Source organism: Lotus japonicus, chromosome 1, assembly GCF_012489685.1.
Source record: "Lotus japonicus ecotype B-129 chromosome 1, LjGifu_v1.2".
Lineage (NCBI taxonomy): Eukaryota > Viridiplantae > Streptophyta > Magnoliopsida > Fabales > Fabaceae > Lotus > Lotus japonicus.
Genome location: NC_080041.1, coordinates 54,465,637 through 54,489,812, shown reverse-complemented (window position 1 = coordinate 54,489,812; position 24,176 = coordinate 54,465,637). Strand labels below are relative to the sequence as shown.

At 38.1% G+C, this 24,176-nt stretch overlaps 2 protein-coding genes, 1 non-coding gene and 1 pseudogene across 9 annotated transcripts; 1 reads left to right on the top strand and 3 right to left on the bottom strand.

Moving 5' to 3' along the window:
* Nucleotides 1-11,228: 11,228 nt before the first annotated feature.
* On the bottom strand, nt 11,229-11,301 carry TRNAR-UCU (transfer RNA arginine (anticodon UCU)). The gene has a single exon. It is a non-coding gene; the product is annotated as a tRNA-Arg (tRNA).
* A 299-nt stretch (nt 11,302-11,600) lies between these two features.
* On the top strand, nt 11,601-13,229 carry LOC130738592 (putative pentatricopeptide repeat-containing protein At5g06400, mitochondrial). Its single transcript, XM_057590656.1, has one exon. It carries the CDS (start codon nt 11,601-11,603, stop codon nt 13,227-13,229), a length of 1,629 nt encoding a protein of 542 aa, XP_057446639.1.
* Nucleotides 13,230-14,933: 1,704 nt separating this feature from the next.
* On the bottom strand, nt 14,934-20,031 carry LOC130738583 (iron-sulfur cluster co-chaperone protein HscB homolog; annotated as a pseudogene).
* Nucleotides 19,981-23,903, bottom strand: LOC130728719 (uncharacterized). 7 transcript variants are annotated; one of them, XM_057580292.1, is made up of 8 exons: nt 23,075-23,903; nt 22,318-22,410; nt 22,167-22,234; nt 21,786-22,003; nt 21,397-21,446; nt 21,148-21,313; nt 20,609-20,740; nt 19,981-20,163 (listed from the first exon to the last, which is right to left on the bottom strand). In XM_057580292.1, exons 1-4 carry the CDS (start codon nt 23,702-23,704, stop codon nt 21,832-21,834), a joined length of 963 nt encoding a protein of 320 aa, XP_057436275.1. In that variant the 5' UTR covers nt 23,705-23,903; the 3' UTR covers nt 19,981-20,163; nt 20,609-20,740; nt 21,148-21,313; nt 21,397-21,446; nt 21,786-21,831. The 7 variants fall into 7 exon arrangements, with proteins under 7 accessions (XP_057436275.1, XP_057436261.1, XP_057436267.1 ...); XM_057580278.1 differs by having other exon boundaries at nt 19,981-20,124; XM_057580284.1 differs by having other exon boundaries at nt 20,609-20,658.
* Between the last annotated feature and the right edge of the window lie 273 nt (nt 23,904-24,176).

Here is a 24,176-nt window from a genome sequence, read left to right as displayed (position 1 = left end):
AATTGAATACATAATATAGACTTTATTCAACAACCCGTTCCTGACATATAATAATAGTGTCATACAATATCGTAAGCAGGTTTCCAAAATAAGTACGCACACTGGAACAGTGGCGAAGATAAAGTTTAAACAACAGAGTTTTCAGATGGGGAAAGAAACTCAGACATAGTCCACCAAAAAGAAGAAGCAACTGCTTCATCCACCTTTACACGACCGCTCACGGTCACGGTCTCCAACTCGAACGGCTAAGCTTCAGCGGAAGGCTCTCCATCGCCTAATAGCGTTAAGCGCCCAAACAACAAGTAGCAAATAGAAAGGGTTAACTCCAAGCAACTACCATGTACAAAAGAGAAAATCATGCTATTCGAATTTAATTATCTAGCATGGCAAATAAACTAGCAACATAGCTAAACTCATATATCAACAACTTAACATATAACATCAAATAAGATATCAAAAACTTCAACAGTATAATATCAATTCAGATATCAAAAACCTCAACAATATAATACCAATAAACCAATAACCAAAATCCAACAACATAGGGTCAAGTGTTAGTTCCCTATAATGCAACTATATGCTGCTACCAAAATGGATCGATCAATAGTGTCTCTCAAGACGGGACAGAGCGGGAAACGGACTCCCCTGAACTATCACCAAATAGCGCCCATAAAAGACGGGACAGACGGAGAACTGAACTCCCCTGAATGCCACTTAATAACGCCCATGAAAGACGGGGCAGTCCTGTGAAAATATCCACTCCACTGCCACTTAATAACGCCCATGAAAGACGGGACAGACATGTGGAACGACAACCACTGAATGCCACTTAATAACGCCACGAAGGACGGGACAACCATGTGGAACGACAACCACTGGATGCCACTAAGTTTCAGCCCTATATGCCAAAATCATTCAACAATAATCACGTCTTATCCACTTGAAAGCAGTAAGGACGGAAACCAGTAAACGGCCAAAGCCTCTCAGAAAACGGAGACACACGTCTCAATAAGTTTACTCGGCCGAAGCCTTCAGAAAACATTTGGCACAAGCCTCAGAAACAGTCAACATAAGCAAGCATACAACATTGCAAGCATAATAATCATAATCCAATGCCAATACATGTAAACATCTTCATCTCAAACACAGGCAGTGCGATAAAAGCAGGCAAGACTCAAAGACACGCTAAAACTGAGTTACCCTTACCTTCGTGAGTAGAAGTTGGGCATGGAAGTTGTGAACCTAGAACAAGGAAACACAATCATCAACACAAGCCCTACTAGAAGTAACACTATCTAATAACGCTAATCGAAACCGGAAAGAAAGCTTTTAAAGCTTCAGAGTTCCTTTTTAGGCACGAATTGACAACAGAACTTCGTTCGCTAAAACGAGCATAACTCGAGCTACAGAACTCGGAATGACACGAAACCAGCGCCAAAATTTCAACAATCGAAAGAGCTACGCAATGGTTCAGGTCATAGAGACCCAAAAATTATTTTTGGACACGGTACCCTAAGCAATAGGTTTCGGCCACTATGTAAAATAGGGTTTCCGAACTTTTTCTTCGATCTAAATCGATTCCTAGGTATTCTTAGGCGATATCTAGGCCAGGGAAACTCTCAGAAAAATTATCGAATCGAAAACTGTCACAGGGGTATTTTGGTCAATATTTTTAGCTCGGAAACTCAAAATCAGAATTTCGGAAAACAAAATAGATGGGGTCGACACCAACGACGATTATGACGACTAATCCTACTGACGCTAAGCTCAGTCGAGAGTTTTAAGCCCAAAGGACGGAACTTTAGCCAAAAATGGGTATTTCCTACAGAAATGAATTCCGGCGACATTCGGCAAAATGTAATCCGCTAGAAGTACTCTTGGGTACGAAGAGAATATATTTAGACACTAAAATCAACCTATTTGGACAGTTTCACAAAAAACTCAAAACTTGGAGCACAGAAAGACATAACAAAAAGCGACGAAATTTAAGATCAGAAGAAAGAAATAACATCAGTACCTCGAGGCCTACGCGTAGCAACGAACAGAACGACGATCGGTCAAGAATTGGCAAAAATCAAATCTCCTCCTTTCCTCCAAGAAGCTCACGGCCGTGTGTGTGTGTTGTGTGATTTTTTTTTGATTTTTTTCATTTTTTGAAGTCCTATTTATAGGAAATTGAAAACGTGAGAAAATGATTATTTCGCGATTCCGATTTTTCCTACTGATTCCAACGTATTTTAGACACGATATTCTTCCCGGTGAATCTTCTAATTCTTCAAAGAAATATCAGTATGATTTTTGGTTTTCGAGGCTTGTTTTTAATGTTTATCGGCTTAAAATGCACTTTATCCACTTTATGGTTTTGACCTCGGATGCAGAAACTTCCTTCTGAAGAAAGATTTGGAACGTCGATTAGAGTGGGCACACGCGATTAAAATCTTTATTTGAAGCTCCGAACAGAAAAAGTCTTCATCAACCGTTTATTCTAGGTTTCTTGAGCTATCAGGGTTTTAGTTTCGGCAAACCTCCGAGAACTAGAATCGGACGTTCGTACATTCCAGGGTTTCGTATCGAAACGCTTGTCATGGAAGGATTTAGAGAAGTTCTAACATTTCTCTGAAGATTTTTGGAATTAGTTTCCATCGTGTCTTTAAGTGTAAATTAGTCGTTTACTAACGTTTTCGCCCTAAGGCGGAAGGGAATGAAACTCGTGTTATAGCCTATAACGACTATATTACTATTCTTAGTCATTTTCCTGAACTTTCCTCTTCATAATATTAATCCAAACATTAAACACAAGTCAGGTTCCCCTCACGCTGACACAAAATCCTATGCGTGAGTTGGAAATTAATTATTTATTTAATTCTAAAATCCTGGGTCTAACAATACTACCCCCCAAAAAGAAAGTTTCGTCCTCGAAACTTGGTGTCAGAGGAACTCGGAAGTGCCATTTCCCACATAACATTTTCTAAGCTATCCTCTAGGCCTCGTTCGCCCATAGGTTCTTGGTGACTCCTTCACAAATAACAACCTTCAGTCTGCAACTCAAGGCTAGAACTTTCCGTCCTTAACCTTGTCACTCCTATGTCAGTCAAATCCTTAGTTTACTATCCAAAGTCTGACAGTCTCCAGGTTTCATCCACTTAGGACAAGAATTCTCAGACTTTAAAGTCTACTACATCTTTAATAAGTTTGGACCTCTATTATCCTTTCGCTCTTTCACACTCCTCCTTGCAAAAGATACTACCCTACTCCTGGAACTCATACGACCTCTCATCAGAATCCGTCTCTTTAACTTCTATTCCTTCTACTGTTTCATCCTTATGAAACAGGGATAGATACTATCAGGTCGAACGGTAATTCTGTCACATCTAGCTTTTACCACGACACACAAGCTAAGTCTATAACAGAATGTGTAGCACCATAATTAAATAGTACGATAAGGGAATTACCCGGAATCTTGCAGGTACTGCGGATTAGACCATCGTCCTCCTCAGCTTCAGCTCCAGTAATCGAGTAGACTCTTCCACCAGCAGCAGGCCTCCTTGTCCCAGCAACATTCGCAGCAACCTCAACCTTAGGAGCCTTGCAATCCCTAGAATGATGGCCTAACTTGTTGCAGTTCCAACACACCATCTCATTACAGTTGTTAGCATAATGCCCTGTCTTGTTGCACTTGAAGCACGTTACACCCTCTAAACTCACTGCTAGAGGTCTCGGTGCAATGGCATTCCCACCCGTAGGATAAAAGGAACCAGAAGCTGTCCCCTCACCCTGAGGATGAACATACGGCTTCTTCTGGAAATGCCTACCCTTGTCACCTCTTCCTTGGTTAGTCCTAGCCGGACCTCCACTTCCTTGGTAAGGCTTGTTCAGACCTTGGAATTTGCCCCTTGCATTATCAATGGCCTCAATCCCCTTGGTCTTCTCCACCAGCACTTGGTAGCGATTCAGTCCTAGCGGTTGCACCGCCCTCTGCAACTCATAGCTCAGCCCATCAATGAAGCGCTCGCACATATAGCCTTCATCTATCTGTCCTCTAAAGTAGCAAAAATGTTTCGCCAACGACTCCAATTTTGCAGCATACTCAGCAACGGTCATGCCCCCTTGACGGAGTCTCAGAAATTGTGCTTCCTTGGCGGCTCTAGCACTAGCAGGAAAGTACTTGTCCAGGAAAGCTCCCCGGAAGCACTCCCAAGTGATAGCTTGATGGTCAGCTTCCATCATAGCTCTAGACCCGCGCCACCAATACTCAGCTTCACCAGTCAGCAGGTAGATCGCATAATCCACTTTCATCTCTGCAGTGGTATGCATAAAGGTGAAGATCTTCTCCAACTTCTGGAGCCATAAGTCAGCTTCCTCCGGATCGAAGACCCCAGCGTACTTCGGTGGATCCTGACGCTTGAAATCGTTCAGACCCCTGGTCTGAGCAGCAGCTTGTTCACGCTCCTCACGCTGAACACGGCGAGCATTCTCTTCAGCTTGGTTTTGGGCAGCCACCAAAGCAGCAGTAGCAGCACGTTGAGCTTCAGCTTCCTCCCGTGCCGCAGTGTTAGTAACTTGTTGTGTCATAAGGGCAGTCAGGTTAGCAATAGCTTGCTCCATCGGATTCATGTTGTCTGAACCTTGAGTCTCGTCCAGTTGTGGAAACCTCATGTTCCTGTTTTCATGAACAGTCAAAGACCACAACAGATACTCAGGCCAGAACAACACGAGGCTCTATAATAACTAACTATGTATATACTTATATCAAATGTATAATTAACGATAACTAGCATAAGGTTATTCACCTACGAACAACCTTCAAGAATAATTTATATAAACAGTAATCAAGCACACTCTTCCTCCGATTGACACCTCATCAATCGGTCTCAGAGTTCAAACATCTTAAGCAGACACTCTACCCAAAAGCTCTGGTTTTCTAGACCAAAGCTCTGATACCACAATTGTAACACCCCGGTTTCTCAACTGAGGAGTCACATTAGGTACCTAACAAAATCTAAGGACTATTTCGTAATCCTAAGAAAACACAATATATTTTTTTTTCCTTTTCGAAACAACTGAACATAATTGAATACATAACATAGACTTTATTCAACAACCCGTTCCCGACATATAATAATAGTGTCATACAATATCGTAAGCAGGTTTCCAAAATAAGTACGCACACTAGAACAGTGGCGAAGATAAAGTTTAAACAACATAGTTTTCAGATGGGGAAAGAAACTCAGACATAGTCCACCAAAAAGAAGAAGCAACTGCTTCATCCACCTTTACACGACCGCCCACGGTCACGGTCTCCAACTCGAACGGCTAAGCTTCAGCGGAAGGCTCTCCATCGCCTAATAGCGTTAAGCGCCCAAACAACAAGTAGCAAATAGAAAGGGTTAACTCCATGCAACTACCATGTACAAAAGAGAAAATCATGCTATTCGAATTTAATTATCTAGCATGGTAAATAAACTAGCAACATAGCTAAACTCATATATCAACAACTTAACATATAACATCAAATAAGATATCAAAAACTTCAACAGTATAATATCAATTCAGATATCAAAAACCTCAACAATATAATACCAATAAACCAATAACCAAAATCCAACAACATAGGGTCAAGTGTTAGTTCCCTATAATGCAATTATATGCTGCTACCAAAATGGATCGATCAATAGTGTCTCTCAAGACGGGACAGAGCGGGAAACGGACTCCCCTGAACTATCACCAAATAGCGCCCATAAAAGACGGGACAGACGGAGAACCGAACTCCCCTGAATGCCACTTAATAACGCCCATGAAAGACGGGACAGTCCTGTGAAAATATCCACTCCACTACCACTTAATAACGCCCATGAAAGACGGGACAGACATGTGGAACGACAACCACTGAATGCCACTTAATAACGCCACGAAGGACGGGACAACCATGTGGAACGACAACCACTGGATGCCACTAAGTTTCAGCCCTATATGCCAAAATCATTCAACAATAGTCACGTCTTATCCACTTGAAAGCAGTAAGGACGGAAACCAGTAAACGGCCAAAGCCTCTCAGAAAACGGAGACACACGTCTCAATAAGTTTACTCGGCCGAAGCCTTCAGAAAACATTTGGCACAAGCCTCAGAAACAGTCAACATAAGCAAGCATACAACATTGCAAGCATAATAATCATAATCCAATGCCAATCAATGTAAACATCTTCATCTCAAACGCAGGCAGTGCGATAAAAGCAGGCAAGACTCAAAGACACGCTAAAACTGAGTTACCCTTACCTTCGTGAGTAGAAGTTGGGCATGGAAGTTGTGAACCTAGAACAAGGAAACACAATCATCAACACAAGCCCTACTAGAAGTAACACTATCTAATAACGCTAATCGAAACCGGAAAGAAAGCTTTTAAAGCTTCAGAGTTCCTTTTTAGGCACGAATTGACAACAGAACTTCGTTCGCTAAAACGAGCATAACTCGAGCTACAGAACTCGGAATGACACGAAACCAGCGCTAAAATTTCAACAATCGAAAGAGCTACGCAATGGTTCAGGTCATAGAGACCCAAAAATTATTTTTGGACACGGTACCCTAAGCAATAGGTTTCGGCCACTATGTAAAATAGGGTTTCCGAACTTTTTCTTTGATCTAAATCGATTCCTAGGTATTCTTAGGCGATATCTAGGCCAGGGAAACTCTCATAAAAATTATCGAATCGAAAACTGTCGCAGGGGTATTTTGGTCAATATTTTTAGCTCGGAAACTCAAAATCAGAATTTCGGAAAACAAAATAGATGGGGTCGACACCAACGACGATTATGACGACTAATCCTACTGACGCTAAGCTCAGTCGAGAGTTTTAAGCCCAAAGGACGGAACTTTAGCCAAAAATGGGTATTTCCTACATAAATGAATTCCGGCGACATTCGGCAAAATGTAATCCGCTAGAAGTACTCTTGGGTACGAAGAGAATATATTTAGACACTAAAATCAACCTATTTGGACAGTTTCACAAAAAACTCAAAACTTGGAGCACAGAAAGACATAACAAAAAGCGACGAAATTTAAGATCAGAAGAAAGAAATAACATCAGTACCTCGAGGCCTACGCGTAGCAACGAACAGAACGACGATCGGTCAAGAATTGGCAAAAATCAAATCTCCTCCTTTCCTCCAAGAAGCTCACGGCCGTGTGTGTGTGTTGTGTGATTTTTTTTTGATTTTTTTCATTTTTTGAAGTCCTATTTATAGGAAATTGAAAACGTGAGAAAATGATTATTTCGCGATTCCGATTTTTCCTACTGATTCCAACGTATTTTAGACACGATATTCTTCCCGCTGAATCTTCTAATTCTTCAAAGAAATATCAGCATGATTTTTGGTTTTCGAGGCTTGTTTTTAATGTTTACCGGCTTAAAATGCATTTTATGCACTTTATGGTTTTGACCTCGGATGCAGAAACTTCCTTCTGAAGAAAGATTTGGAACGTCGATTAGAGTGGGCACACGCGGATGAAATCTTTATTTGAAGCTCCGAACAGAAAAAGTCTTCATCAACCGTTTATTCTAGGTTTCTTGAGCTATCAGGGTTTTAGTTTCGGCAAACCTCCGAGAACTAGAATCGGACGTTCGTACATTCCAGGGTTTCGTATCGAAACGCTTGTCATGGAAGGATTTAGAGAAGTTCTAACATTTCTCTTAAGATTTTTGGAATTAGTTTCCATCGTGTCTTTAAGTGTAAATTAGTCGTTTACTAACGTTTTCGCCCTAAGGCGGAAGGGAATGAAACTCGTGCTATAGCCTATAACGACTATATTACTATTCTTAGTCATTTTCCTGAACTTTCCTCTTCATAATATTAATCCAAACATTAAACCCAAGTCAGGTTCCCCTTACGCTGACAAAAAATCATATGCGTGCAACGTTAGTCCTACCGTTTATTTCTTAATGGAGGAGGCTTACGTGGACGTCTAGTTGGAGAGAAAAAGGAGATCTGAGGAGAGAGGGGAGCACGTGAGTATCACGTGAACCTTATATGAACCCATTATACCCAAATCTGAAACCCTAGGGATCTAAATCGCGTTACCTTCTTCGTTCCAGGGAGGTCAGGGGTTTGGGTATAATGGGTTCAGATAAGGGTCACGTGATACTCACGTGCTTCCCTCTCTCCTCATACCTCCTTTCTCTCTCCAACTGGACGTCCACGTAAGCCTCCTCCATTAAGAAATAAACGGTAGGACTAACGTTGCACACGGCCTACAACGTCGGGGACCATCCATGTAATTAAATTAGGTGGGGGACCAAAATCGTGGCATTGGTAAACATCGGGGACCAAAGTTGCAATTAAGCCAAGAGAAAACAACCAAAAACCACCCTATACGAAAGAAAGAACCCAAGGAAGCAAAGTCGGAGACCTAAAACCAAAACCAAGAGCGACACATACACTCAAGGCGGCCACCACTCCTTCATTTTCTGTTCCAAGCCGCGAATGGCTGGCTCATCCCCGCATCAAACGTACTGCCCAAAAACTTGCCAACAAGCCACACCTTCTTGGCCCGCATCCAATAAGGACCACCTGGAGTACTCCCCCCTCTTTTCCAGAATAGGATTAGAAACACCTTGAAAAGTGGGAGTAGAAACCCCCTCCCCTCTACACTAGCAGAACTGAAGGCAACAACATCAGTGTTGGAAGAAATAGTCTTGGACTGGGGTGGATGACCCCTCTTTTGTTTCCTTGACCACCCACGGGATCTTTGAAAGTTTTGTATTAAAGCATGCTAATTGTTTTGCACAAAAAAAACCACTTTTCTTCAATCGTCCTCAACGTTTCAACGCGCAATCCTCTATTGCTAAAAAATTCCCAGAACTATCTACCTCTCGGGATGGAGAACTTAAATCAAAAACCTCATCAATTGTTGGTAAAAGAGTCAAATCAAAACCGGACGCCATGTTGGTACGAGTAAAACTAGCAGAAACTGCAAAAGAGCTAGCAGAAAGACACGAGCCAGTAACATCTGCACAAGAGGGAAGCTCAAGAGGAGTGATTGAAGAACCAAGAAGATTCATAACTTGAGCCCCTACTGAATCACAAAAAAAATTCCCAAGGTACTGATGAAAACCAATTAGGCTCCCACCTAAGCTCCCACCAACCAACCATACTTGGCTAACAGCAACACTACTCGAAAAACCAAATTGAGATTCCATCCATAACGAAAAAGCCCTTTCACCTTCACACGAAGAGACAATTAAATTACAGGCTAAAGAATTCCTTTCATTATACTTTACCCATTGTACCCTTAATTTTGGTGGTAGGAGAATTGAAAGGGCAGAATTAATAACAAAGATAAAAGGTATATAAGGAAGTTACATTGTAATTTTAATAAAACAATAACATTGAATAGTATTCCTTAATATGTTTAGGGTTTAGGGTTACTTAATAACAACCTTGAAGTGACACTTATATAGGAACATATGAAATATTTTTTAATCGAAATATTTATTTATGTTAAAATAAATTTAAATATAATCTATTTAATTCTTTAAATAAAGAACTATAATATTTTTTTAAGTTAAAAGGAGTTCAACTATGTAGTATTACCTCTACTTATTTTATTCATGTTATGTATAATTTTTATAAGATTTAATATATTATTTTTTATGTTAAATATTATCCAACTAAATATTTAAATTAAAAAATTATATAGTATATTTTCACTCTAAGTAATTTATTAATTTTTTTGTTTAATATTTTTTATACCGTATATTTTTGTCTCGATGCAATTTGATTGGTTCATACATATATTTTAGGGTTAAATATATTTTTGGTCCTCCTAAAATAACGAAGTGGTCTCCCTTTAATTTTTTAATTTTCGTTGATTTTAATCCCTCTAAAATAGCGAATTACTAATCTAATTTTAGTCCCTCCATCCAATTTTGTGGTGGTTTAAACCGTCACTAACACGTTTTGTGGCGATTTAAAAATCGTCACTATTGCACAAAAACCACTACAAAATGTGTTAGTGGTGGTTTAAATTGCCACTAAACACCACCAAAATGAATGGAGGGATCAAAATCAATAGTTTACTATTTAAAGGATCAAAGTCAATGAAAAAATTAAAGGGGATTAAAATTAATAAATCACTATTTTAGGAGGACCAAAATCAGATTTAAGGTAATAGTATATTTTATTTTTAAAATTGTAATTTAAGTATGAACAAGTTTTTTTTTTAAAAAAAAAAAATTAACAAGATAGGACTATATTTTTTTGTAATTTTTTTATTTCGTCAATGTATTCTCAAAGCCTGTAGATGTGAGACTAATCCTCCATCCATGGTCAGCATATTAATCAGAGTTGAGATTCGAACCTCCAATTATGTGCTTTAGAACGATATGTTGAACTTCTACTCCCATTCAATTAGTTATATTTTTGTAACTTAAGATCATGAGTTAGGTTTGCTTATTTTATGTTGGTCTACTCCCGTTCAATTTGTTATATGTTTGTAACTTACAATCATGAGTTAGGTTTGCTTATTTTATGTTGGTATTTTCATTAAAACAATTTTTTAAAAACAAAAACAAAAATTAATGTGTATGCACCATCAGTGTAAACTTTGTTTACACAGTCACCCAATTGAATTCCGTCATATCAACAAATATATTCTTGTTTTAATTAAAGTTTAAGGTGAAAGTTGGGTGTGCAATGGGCTCTAGAATGGACAAAGCAATTGGGCTTCACACAGATTTCTCTAGAGACAGATTCACTCATTTTGGTCCAACAATGGAAGAGCACTAGATTAGGTGATTCCTATTTACATGATGTTATTAGAGTCTGTAAGAGCATGACTCAAGGTTTCAATCATTTTTCTATTTTACATGTCAAGAGGTCAGGCAATAGAGTAGCTAACTATCTCTCACATCTTGCTTTTAATGTTCATGATCAATGTTGAATTGAGGAAGACCCCCATGGGGCCTCCAATTTGATCAATCTTGATGTAACACCAGCAGTTTCATCTGCTTCTTCTTGAATGAGAAAAAGGAATAGAGTTTCAAAAAAGAAAATGTGAAAGTTATTATTCAACCTACGTGGCATACTGTGATTGGTTGTCAGAACTCAAAAATATATTAATTAAAACAAAATAATAATGTGGGCCTTAGTGATGTGAAGACCAACAAGGTCAGAAAAAAATTATGTTATTGTTTGTGAATAACGAAAAATAATTTGAAAACACATATAATTAAAAGCACACCTGGTGGGACTCGAACCCACAATCGTTTGATTAGAAGTCAAACGCCTTATCCATTAGGCCACAGGTGCCTGTTTATTATAATACTTAACTTGATTGGTTAAATAATATTCTATTTGTTTAGTTCATCAAATTTTTCCATGTTTGAATTCTGCAACAGAATTTTTTCAAAATTGCAGAAGGCCTGCAATAAGAGAGAGCATTATGTGCAGATACCGTGATCCCTGACCAATCCCCATCTGGGTTTTTGTTTCCCGGCGAAACTCGTGAATGTGAAAGCAGTTTGAATGAACAACCGGTTTGCGCTGAACGTGTTTGTGGAAATGCCGCATAGGATTTGATTGTTGATAAATGTGATAACTTTGCTGTTATGGAAGATGCCCAGTTGGGGAATGTGGGTGAAGAAGAGTTGAGCCGAATGGTTGATGAGACTACTGAAATTGTTCGATCGGAAAACGGTTCTGGTTCAATGGAAGAACGGTTAGAAAATATGGGCTATGGGTTGAAAGCTGAGGTTTTTGACAAGGTGTTGCAAAGGTGCTTTAAAATGCCACGTTTGGCTTTGAGGGTTTTCAATTGGCTGAAGCTCAAGGAAGGTTTTAGGCACACAACGCAGACTTATAATACCATGTTGTGCATTGCTGGAGAAGCTAAGGATTTTCGGTTGGTGAAGAAGTTGGTGGAGGAAATGGATGAGTGTGAAGTTCCAAAGGATGTTAATACGTGGACCATTCTCGTATCATACTACGGGAAGGAAAAGAGAATCAGTGAGGCGTTGTTAGCCTTTGAAAATATGAATAGATGTGTTTGTGAACCTGATGCACTTTCATATAGAGCTATGATTTGTGCGCTCTGCAGTTCTGGGAAGGGCGATATCGCAATGGAGATCTATAAAGATATGATTCAAAAGGACATGGTGCTTGATGCGAGGTTGTATACGATGCTCATGAACTGTGTGGCTAAATCCGGAGATGTTTCAGCTGTTAGTGTGCTTGGAAATGACATGACACGATTGTCTGTCATGCCAGAAAACGAGATTCATGGCTCTATGTTAAAGAGTTTATGTATTTCTGGAAAGATTAAAGAAGCTTTGGAATTGATTCGTGACCTCAAAAATAAAGATATAGCTCTTGAACCTGAGTTTTTTGAGACCTTAGTGAGAGGGCTGTGTAAGGCAGGTAGGATTTCAGATGCTTTTCAGATTGTTGAAATTATGAAGAGAAGGGATACTGTTGATGGGAAGATCCACGGGATTATCATAAATGGGCATTTAGGTAGAAATGACATTCAGAAGGCACTTGATGTGTTTCAAAGCATGAAAGAATCTGGTTATGTACCTACAGTTTCCACATATACAGAACTGATACAGAAACTCTTTAGGTTGAGTAGGTACGAAGAAGCTTGTATGCTGTATGATGAGATGCTAGGAAAAGGAATTAAACCAGATATTGTAGCAGTAACAGCCATGGTTGCAGGTCATGTTTCACGAAACCATATATCTGAAGCAAGGAAAATTTTCAAGAGTATGGAGTGCCAAGGCATCAAGGCCACTTGGAAATCATATTCAGTATTTATTAAGGAGCTTTGCAAGGCTTCAAGGACAGAAGATATCCTCAAAGTATTGGATGAAATGCAGGGTTCAAAGATTGCAATTCGAGATGAAGTATTCCATTGGGTTATAACTTATTTGGAGAACAAAGGTGAATTTGCTGTGAAAGAAAAAGTCCAGCAGATGTATACAGCATCTAAACTGGATCCTGAAAAATTCAGTGAATCCAAAAAACAAGTGTCTGTGAGAATTAAGGTTGAAGAGGATGTGAGAGTAGACCAATTGAAGTCGGAAAAGGTAGATTGCTCCTTAGTGCCGCACCTTAAGACTTACAGTGAACGAGATGTTCATGAAGTTTGTAGGATCCTATCATCCTCTATGGATTGGTCCTTAATCCAAGAAAAATTAGAGAAAAGCGGGCATCAAGTTCACCCCAGAATTTGTTGTTGAGGTATTGCAAATTTGCAATAAGTTTGGTCACAATGTGCTAAATTTCTTTTCATGGGTGAGAAAGCAACCTGGATACAAACACACTGCAGAATCTTACAACCTCGCAATCAAAATTGCAGTCAGCGGGAAAGATTTCAAGCACATGCGCAACCTTTTCTTTGAAATGAGAAGAAACAATTATCCAGTAACTTCAGAAACATGGACAATCATGATAATGCTTTACGGCCGAATAGGTCTGACAAACATGGCCATGAATTGCTTCAAAGAGATAAAAGCTGATGGTTATAGCCCAAGTAGGAGCACATACAAGTATTTGATCATTGCCCTTTGTGGGAGGAAAGGAAGGAAGGTTGATGATGCTCTGAAAATGTATGGTGAGATGATTAATGCAGGACATGTCCCTGACAAAGAATTGATAGAAACTTACCTTGGTTGTTTATGTGAAGTCGGTAGCGTGTTGGAGGCTAGGAAATGCACAGATTCTCTTAAAAAAATTGGCTACACAGTTCCTCTTAGCTACTCCTTGATTATCAGGGCTCTTTGTAGAGCTGGAAAAGTGGAAGAAGCATTAGCATTAGCTGATGAGGTTGTTGGGGCTGAGAAATCCAGTTTAGATCAGGTAACTTGTGGAAGCATTATCCATGCTCTGTTACGCAAGGGTCGATTAGAAGATGCATTAGCCAAGATTGATGCCATGAAACAGCAGGGCATAAAACTCACCATCCATGTTTACACATCTTTAATAGTTCATTTCTTTAAAGAGAAACAGGTTGGAAAAGCTATGGAGATTATTGAGGAAATGCAACAGTCAGGTTATGAACCGAACGTCGTTACATGTTCTGCACTTATCCGCGGGTACATGAACGTGGAGAGACCTATTGATGCATGGAATGTCTTCTACCGTATGAAACTTAAAGGACCCTTTCCCGATTTTGAAACATATTCTATGCTCCTCACTTGCCTCTGCAAGGTTGGGAGATCAGAAGAAGCAATGAAACTTATTTTTAAGATGTTGGATTGTGGGATTGTTCCTAGCACTATTAACTTTAGAACAGTTTTTTTCGGATTAAACAGAGAAGGTAAACGAGATTTAGCCCGTGTTGTATTACAACAAAAATCAGATCTAATAAGAAGGCGGAAGCTTATTGCTTGATTTGTTTTTATGATATTTGGAAATTGTTTGCGATCGTCTGTGTCATGTTTTTTTAAACTAAAATATCAATCTTTTTAATTACAAAATCATTTTTTAACATGTTTATTTCAACTTTTGAAAAAATTATTATTTAAAAAAACTGAAATATAATATTTTTGGAAAAGTTTGGTTGATTAATTATGAGGAAAATCTATTAGATATAAAAGATGAGAGAAAATTAGAGTAACGAAACACAAGTCTAGCTTACGTTTTTCTGAAACAAACGTACTCTTACGCGATTTCAGTTTCTTTCTATTTAACTGAGAGCATGTTTTTCTTTGTTACCTCGGAAAGATAAATTGCACCCGCCAGGAATCGATCCCTGAACCTCCCTTACCCAACTCATATGTCCCCAGCTCCTACCACTTGAGCTATCCTATATCCTACGATGACAGAGCATGTTTTCTATGCTGTTTGAAACTTGTTCCTTCCTTTAAAAAGCCATTATCCTCTTGGTGAAATAATTTTGCTATTTGCTAACAACAACGTAGCATAAATAATTATCCAGGATATAAATGTTAAAGAAAAGGTAAGCTGATGGATAATTAATATTGGTTATTATTTAGCAGCTCGTTTATAAACATCAAACTGCATTACATGAGAATTGCATTTCTAACCTCACCACAAAACACCTTTACTGTAGCATCAAATACAGTGAAGCAAAATTCCCAAGGTTATATTCATAATAGCTACACTCAGGAACACAAGACTGTTGTTAGTTGCATGCAGTCTGCCTCATGATGTGACAAAATGTGCATAGAGAAGCAAAAAGGTGTACTGAGAAATATGAGATCATATGGTACTCTTCTGAGAGGCCACTTCATTCGGAGATGTGATCAATCCAAAGGAATCACTCCGTCTTTGCCTACACTGATATAATCAATAACAAAATGACAGTAATGGAATCAGAGGCAGAACCACAACTAGGGGCATCTTAAGAAAAAGAACATATCAGTAGAAGTATAAGTTTTTGATGAATACACATTACTGTGAAAGCCTTGAAGTGCAATAGGCAGAAGAGGTTCAGCAAAAATGATGTCCTGGAAAGTGATTAAAAATACTGTCAGAAATGGTGCAGCAATGAATATATCTTCATGAAAATATGGAAAAAGAATGCAAGCCATTTTACAATTATTTGGACCAAGCATATTATCCTGCACTTTCTACAGAGAAGTAAAAGCACGCTCTAAGAATATTTCCGCAATTGATTTGAGGCTACCAACTTAAAATCAATGGTGGAGGTGTTACTAAAGCATGCATTAATTGCTATTCCATCCATGAACATGCAAGAATCTCTCATTTCTACCTCCTTGATTTGGAACACATGAGTGTGTATAGTGTCTACAAGCTGATAGAATCACTTATCAATATAACAGTCAAGCGGAATTGTATTTGTGTAACATGCATGCTTTTGACAAATATAAAATGAAGATAAAAACATATTTAAAAATGTGTATATATATATATATATATATATATATATATATATATATATATATATATATATATATATATGGGGAATGCTAACTTACTCCCACTTGATTTTGTGAAGGAGTAAGTTAGCACGTAACACCTTTTTATTTTGGACAAAAAACTCCAACTCTCTTCTTTAAGACAATAAAGTGGGGCTACCAATGTAATTTTGGTTACCAAACTTATTTAATTTTAAATCTCAATTTTTCTCTCTCCTCATTTATCACCTTCTTCCACCTTTCTTTGTCTTCAATCGGTTCCCATTTCTCTGCAACTGCTACCTCCAAGAACCAAAAGGCTCCTTCCACTACTCATTCTTGTTTCTACAATTCAATTTTGGGTTTTAGGAGCCCCTTTGCCATTCACGTCATTTAGGAGCCCCTCCCAATTCTCTCTCTTCAAGCCATATCTGCAGTTCCATTCAGTCTTCTCCATCATTTCATTTAAAAAGAAATCCAGCTTATTTTCCTTCTTCAAAATGAATCTAATTGAAAAAGAGGACCAAGAAAGAGAAAGGAAAAGAAGCAGGAGAACGAGAGGAAAAGGAAAAAGAAAGAGAAGGGTATTAAATGATGAGAGAGAATTTTAAGTTTTAAAATTAAATAAAAAAAATTTGGATAACCAAAATTACCAAAAACCCAGAACTTAAGTTTTTTTAAATGTGAGAAGAGGAGGGTAGTTTTTGTCCAAAATGAAAAGGTGTTAAGTGCTAACATACTCCTTCACAAAATCAAGTGGGAGTAAGTTAGCATTCCCCTATATATATATATATATGTGGTGAGATTATTGATCGGGTTGGTGAACTTAAACAAAGGTTGTCTCCACTGAGATAATAAATTCTAGGATATAAGAAGACACTGAATCAAGTTCATTCCAGATATTAACTGTTGCTTCTAACTTCCATTTTAAACTCTTATTTTGCATTATTTTTTTTTAAAGATGAGATGAAAATGACGACCATCCCATTGTCATTTCTTTCTAATTAACCTACTTTCAGTAAGCATAAAGCACTTTTCAGTTTTCACCCGAAACTTTGATTCTTGTTTTTAAATTTCTTAGCTTCACCTCTACCAAGGGTAGGCCAAGCAATCAGGCAAAAGAAAAAGATGAAATTACCTATATCAAAGCTTCTTTACAACTTCATCAATCACACGACTATAGTAAGTCATTCTCCTAATTGCAATTTTCGCTTCTTCAAAGTTCCGGTTTTGAAAAGCATGAGCAAAGGAATTAGATCAATTTTGCAGTTTCTCCTGCATCTGTATGAAGAATCAGGGGAAGATATGAAGAAACAGCATTAAAGCAATAATATTATAAAAATCTATATTTGAACTGACTTTGTTGCACTTGTGCCTTGTAGATTGGACTATTGGAGTTTCCAAGACATACCTGAGAGAGAATGTGATTCAAAGCCTCAGAGTTATTTGCTTCTTCAACTGCTTCCCTGATTTCCATAATCTGCAGTAAAATTTAGCAGTAGAATGGGATTTGAAGTTAGATTTTAATTTTGTAGAAGGGAAGATGAGAGAAGATATAGTAAACAATATGCAGTGTATACTGTATACCAATAACTTTACCAATTAAATTCCAAAGTTCAATTTTAAGTTCTGGGAAAAGAAAACTGATGTATTTAAGAGGAAGAAAAAAAGAAATGGGAAAGAAAAAGGAAAATATGTTTGTGTCAAAATGCTAGTTTAGAATTTACGTTGAACATTTACCTTGCTGAAATGTATTTTTGATATTTAAATTTCACATTATTTTCACTCAGAGGAGGTAAGTCAATGCTCTAAGAACTGACAATGCCGGATCCTAAATAGAAATGGTTTTTAAATGCTAAAGAATACCTACCTATTCATCATTATAACTATCTTCCCATTCACAGTGCACAATGATACTCAGATTGTTACGATTTTTCCTTCTTCAGATATTTTTTTACTTTTTTCTCTATGGAAGAGAGACCCAAGTACCTTAAATTCAAATAAATTATTCAAGCTTCAAAGAGAATAACTCAACTCGTTTTTCAAAGTACTTGGTTTAATGATATTTTGTTTAACAAAGAAGTTAAGTTGAAAGGAAATTTCACAATGAAAACTAATAAAGCTCTATCTGTTACCTCTGCTAGTAATTCTGGATCTGAAATTGTCTGTTCTTCATCAATTTCTACACCGTCAAGCTTCAGCTAAAACCCAACAGCACAACATTACTTGGTAAAAGGGCAGAAGAAACTATTAAACTATACATAACTAATGAAAGTATGAAACTGTTGGAAAGCCTGTGTCCGATTGAACAATAATTTATTTTTCTCCTTTGATCAAATAAAAAAGGCTTAATTCCAGTTTAAAACGTACGGTCAAGCTCCCTAATGTTTCTAAAACGTGCGATCGAAGCCCTTCCGTCCATATCTGTTTGGTTCCGTCTATTGACCAAACGGAGCTGCGTCCACGTGTAATAAAACGAGCAAATTTACTCCCAGATCTTTCATCTTTGTGCAATTTGCCTCCCTAATGTTTAAAAACAGAATTTGAAAAAAAAAATCTTTAATTTTTAACAGATTGTAACAAAAAAAAGATCATTAATCTGTTTCAGATATATCATTAATCTTGAATGAAAACAAATCATTCATTATCAAAGTAACACAACCTGAAACAGATTCAAATCAACAACAATTCAAGAAAAAAAAAATTGAATCTTCAATTCATGTTCGTTAACAAAACAACACCTTTATCAAGAATAGTAATAACAATTTTCTCCCTAGTTCATCTTCCACTTTCAAACACACATTTCTCTCCATCTTTCATGAAAAAACAGATCCAGCACAAACAAAAAACACATAAATAATGCAAGAAACCAGAAATCCAGGAAGATTTAGATAGGGATAAGCCATTTTCATCTCATCAGATTTAGTCACCCATTCATCTTTCAGAATCATCGTTGCCCTCTCTGGCTGAAATTCGTGGCCATTGCAAAACCTCAGAGCCACATCCAGATCTGCAGCAAGTCATCAGTTACTACACAAAAAAACCTAGAAATCATCAAAGCAACGAAACTCAGAAAGGAGAGTGGAACTAGGGGATTTGCAGGAGGCGATAGTGTTCCTTGTGAGCATACTGGGAGTGGCGTTCTACATGTTTAAGGATGATGTCCTCACTGAAGTTGTGAGAGTTGGGATTTAGGGATTTGAACATAAAAAATTGATGTCGATTTTGTAGATGTGGGTTTTGTAATGGAGAATAGCAGGTTCAGATCTAAAGGAGAAGAAGAAGATAGTGAGTTCAGAAGGAAGAGGTGGTGGTTTGGGGTTGGTTGTATATGGTAGACCTTGGTGGTTATGGCTATGGTGAAGAGAGTGAGATTACAGGTGAAAAAGATGAACTGATTTGAATTTTTATAATTTATATTTAGTTATATTCTGATATTATTTAGTTTTTAATTAAATTGTTTTATTTTAAATTTTATTGAAACATGAGGGAGTAAATTCGTTCGTTTTAAACATTAGGGAGGCAAATTGCACAACGATGAAAGATCAGGGAGTAAATTCGCTCGTTTTATTACACGGGGACGCAGCTCCGTTTGGTCAACAAACGAAACCCAACGGATATGGACGGAAGGGCTTCGATCGCACGTTTTAGAAACGTCAGGGAGCTTGACCGCACGTTTTAAACACAGGGGACGCAAATCGTGCATTTCTGAAACATCAGGGACCCAAACTGAAACTAAGCCAATAAAAAATTTCTCCATCGCAAATTTATTATCACCATTGAACTTCAAAGACCTTCAAATTCTGCAGGTAATGAAGCATCATCATTTCAAATCTTTACATGAAAGCATGCTTACAATGTAAATCCCTCTTGACAAAGGTTTGCTAAGTGTACAGTACGCATCATTCACCCTTGCAGATTGTTCAGCAGCAAAATCTTTCTTTCTAACCAATTGAAGTAATCAAAACAAAATTTGTTAGTTTCTCCAGAAACAAATTCAACTTCACTACCCTCCTCCAGACAAATAAAAGAGCAAAAAACTAAATCAGAAAGACGGAAAATTATATGAAATATAAAGCATGACAAAAGGACATCGCATCACACCAACCTGAGATTTTGTATGTACTATATCTTGGTGGGATTGTGGTTGCAATAATAGTGATCACCTCCCCAATCCTTCAAATCCATCTAAGCACACCAGAGCTGGATCATTCATGTCCAACTGAACCTTTGATCAGGCCACGCTCCCTTCCTACACAATCCAACACCTTAATTGAGACAACAATGGAGCCTGGAAAATATGATATGAAATGTTTGCTATTAGATGCTACATTGGGCTGGAGAAGTGGTAAATTTCAAGTGATGACAATAAAATGTAGGATGATTGAAAATAAAGGATTGTTATCAGATTGAAGGATTAAAAATGAGGAATAAAAGTGTGTAAAGTTAGATGCTAATTGACAAAAGAAGGTTATTAGCGGAAATAAGTTCCAAGAACAAATCTCAGATAAAAATTATGAATTGAATCATGACTTAATACAGACAGAATTCAAGTAAACAAAACTCCCTACTAAACAAAACAAAAATAATTCCATCTTAGACATGTTTCATGCACTCTTGTATGCTATTGAATGTTCCTTCGTAGATCCTAGGTAAAGATATTCAATAAAGCAATACAAAACATTGATATGTAAAAATGCTCATGTAAAAGGGGGAAATACCATGAACTTACTAACCTCTTAGATTGATCCCTTTTGGAAAAATATAAGCCAACTTGTGAGCATACCTACAAATCCATATTAAACTCTCATTTGACATATAGGCCCAGGAGTAAACTTGCAGGAGAGGAAAGAGCAGGAAGCCATGAACTGCAAAGCCAAGCCAAAAACTAAACTTTGAAAGGGTGGACAATAGAACTTAATTACCCCTGATACCAAGTGATCCCAAATCAACTCTTCATGCTTTATTTATTGTAAGTAATATGTATAGTTTCTTTTTTTTCCGAAAACTGAAAAGATATTATTGAAAGAAAGTAACCCATGAGAACAAGCCCTCTCATGAAATGGGGTAAAACCAAACCAAGTGCAGACAAAAGACTTGACAAGTCCAAAAGAAACCAGTTTCCTAGGGCTAAGCCTCATTAAAACCTTCCTAGGAAAAACTCGGTGGGAAAAACCCTATGGAAGGAAAAAGAGTACTCAAACCCAAGAAAACAAACCTAAACAACAAACCAGAAAAAAAAACTTTCCAAACTACCAGCTTCAACACACCACACCTTAAGGACAACAGAAGCACACCGTGCCTTTCATTCGACAGAAAATAACAAAAACAAGAGAGAAGACCAGCTGCAACTGAAGTTAAAACAAGTGCCTTATCATCCTTATCATCATGCCCCAAACCGTGCCTTTCCCATGTTGAAGAAACATTGCTGATCAACTCACCTGCACCCCTTCCACAAAATATATGTATAGTTTCTTATTCGAGTCTTATGTATAAAAAATAAAATTTAGCTAAGAGAACTAACCCTGCAAGAATATGGATGTACGTCACCGCTCAATTGTCGACATAGAATACCTGTATTACATAATATTAATGAAAATATTAATTTCAAGTATTAAATAGTGATAAGTATGTCATTTCTAATTGTGAACACCTTATTTTGAGTTTTTGACTGAGCTCGTTTTCTTTTTGTTTAAATAAAAAAGGATGAAAATAATAATAAAAGCCTTTTATCCAACTGAGCCTAAAATACAAAAGAGGAAACAGGATAGAAAGAGAAAACAAAAGAGTGAGCTAATTAAGTTTGAAAGTGATCCTGCCTTGGAAATTGGAACCGGACACGTGAGAGGATGTCCCTATTGATTTTGTTGATGGTTAGTTGTGGATTATTGAGAGAAAAGATCCAAAACATACATATCCATAAGGCTGAAGGAATTATTTTCTTCTAATTATCAGGAGTTTAAGCTTCCTGGTCCACCATGTGACCATTGCTGTGGTTTTCTTGTTTAGATGAAATCAAGGGATCAATGAGGAAGGATTTTATATTCTTGTACAGCTCCTTGGGTTTCTCTACATTAAGTGCATGCCCTGCATTCTTAATGATCACCAGTTCTGCCTTCTCTCCCACATGCCTACACAACATTCAGGTAAGTGCGGAACATAATCAAAACAACAAAGCTGAAGGAATTATTGCTTCAGTAATCTTAGAAGGTTTAATTTCCACATAATTATGCACAAATTGTATAAGTGCTTGGAAGATAAAATCAGTTGTCAACTTAATTTTCTTAAAATTACCTTTTCAGTCTGTGAGCTAATTCTAGTGGGAATACCAAGTCCTGTTCTCCCCATATAATTTGCATAGGCTGCATCTTTGAAAAGTTAGAGTACAAGAATGCAGCTGTGGTAAAATTAACTCAGTAAAAAGTTCCAGGAGCAATAAACAAACCTGGGTTATCTTAGGAAGATTTGACAATTTTCTATCCTTATGCAGTGCTTGGATTAATTCTTTCTTCTCTTGCCGGTATTCTGTACACATCACCTGCAAGGGAATAAGGCCAGCTTCAGAGAGTTTCACTAGAAGGGTAATTCCATGTTTGTGATATTCACATAAGGGTAGACTAGACAAAAAGGTACTAATAAATAAGTATACTATAACTGTATGCATGAAATTATTCTAGAATTGATAGACACATTCTATTGTAGAGAGAAGCTTTTATGAGCGGTGAACTGTTATGGGTTTTCAGTCGACCAAGAGGGTAATGTTAGGATGACGCAAGTAGTTTGGGTTTTCAGCCGACCGAGAGGGTAACGTTAGGATGACGTAAGTAGTTTGGCGAAATCCAAAGAGAGACACGCGAGCAACAAGTCAGCTAGTAAGTGGCATCGCCGTCTAGATGAATCCCCTTTTGACCTCATTAATAGCCCCCTAATTTCCTCCCCCAACATAAATGTAATCACACAATTCCCCCTCTCCCGCATAATTCTAATTTCACGATCCTCTCCTCCACAAAGGAGCTCTCAAAACTTGTCTAGAGTATAAACATATTCATATGAATTCTCAAGGCATAGTAACATATTATGCATATCAAGTTTTGTCTTTATAACTTTTTTGATAAACAAGTAGCTTCATGAAGAAAGATAAATTGATGAAAAAAAAGTCAAAATTATTGAGAGAAAGCACCACCACTACCACTACCACTTACTTCAATGAAATCATTGAGAAAACAATTGGGTAAGACTTTGATAGGCTTGACAAACGTGAGCTGCACCAGCTGCTTAACCATCTCCGGCGTCCGCGGCAGCAAGACCTCAACCGCCTCGTCAACAGATTTCACCTGAAACATCCCTTCCTCCATGTCTCTATCCTCCAACGACACTCCGGCACAGATGAGCACCACCTTCTCCACGCTCTCCGGGAACACCGCCGCCATGCTGTACGCCACGAAGCCGCCGTAGCTGAGCCCAACCACACTGACCTTCCGGACGCCGTGAGCCTCCAGGACGGCCATGACGCACTCGGCCTGAAACCGCTCGGACCTGTCGGGTCGGGTCGAGTGGGAGTCGCCGAAGAAGAGCAGGTCGGGGATGAAGAGATTGAAGTGGCGCGCGAGGGGGGAGATGAATGGGCCCCACTGCCACATTGCGTTGGCTCCGATGCCGTGGATGAGGAGAAGGGATGGCTTGGAAGGGTTGTGCGATTTTGGAACCCAGCAGTGCATGACGGTGCCGCCGCCGAGATCGGTGGTTGTGGATTTGAGGCCGGTGGAGGAGAAGGAGTGGCGGAAACTCCAGTTGCGCCACGCGGTGAGGCTCAACCATGACCTGCTACCCATTTTTAGAGTGTGCAGTGAATTTCTGTTATGGGTCTCTATATTGAACTGAACCAAGATGAGTGAGAGTAGAGTGTTTTAGAAGATGATGGATCTCTCTATTTCACACCCATTTCCTATGTAGCAATTTGGAATAATTTAATCTTCAAGGAGTGTGAGTGGGGTGTGGATAAAATATTTGAGTTGGTTCAAGTCAAAACGTGGAGTTGGCTCACAGCTAAAGTTCATGGTTTTCAATCCAATTTTATGTTTGCAAACTCTGTAGTACTAGTATTTGAACCCGTGTGTCGCACAGAGAATAATATAGGGTTCATTTAGTGTGCATAACTTTTTTCTTGTGTAAGGTTGCACAACCCTAATTTTACCTGCTATAGCAGATTGCTTTTTTGTTATTCATTTTGATTTTTTTTATTTTACTAAATTATGGTTAACCCTTGTTTAACCCACGACCACCTTTTTGCCATGGCTGAAGAGG

What these genes read in the sequence shown, in the direction of transcription:
- LOC130738592 (XM_057590656.1), top strand. Translation starts at nt 11,601, where the DNA reads ATGGAAGATGCCCAGTTGGGGAATGTGGGTGAAGAAGAGTTGAGCCGA.
- LOC130728719 (XM_057580292.1), bottom strand. Translation starts at nt 23,704, where the DNA reads ATGGGTAGCAGGTCATGGTTGAGCCTCACCGCGTGGCGCAACTGGAGT. An exon ending in TTCTCAATGATTTCATTGAA is followed by an intron (nt 22,411 to 23,074) that starts GTAAGTGGTAGT and finishes ATTCCCTTGCAG; the next exon opens with GTGATGTGTACAGAATACCG. An exon ending in TTAGCTCACAGACTGAAAAG is followed by an intron (nt 22,004 to 22,166) that starts GTAATTTTAAGA and finishes AATGTTGTGTAG; the next exon opens with GCATGTGGGAGAGAAGGCAG.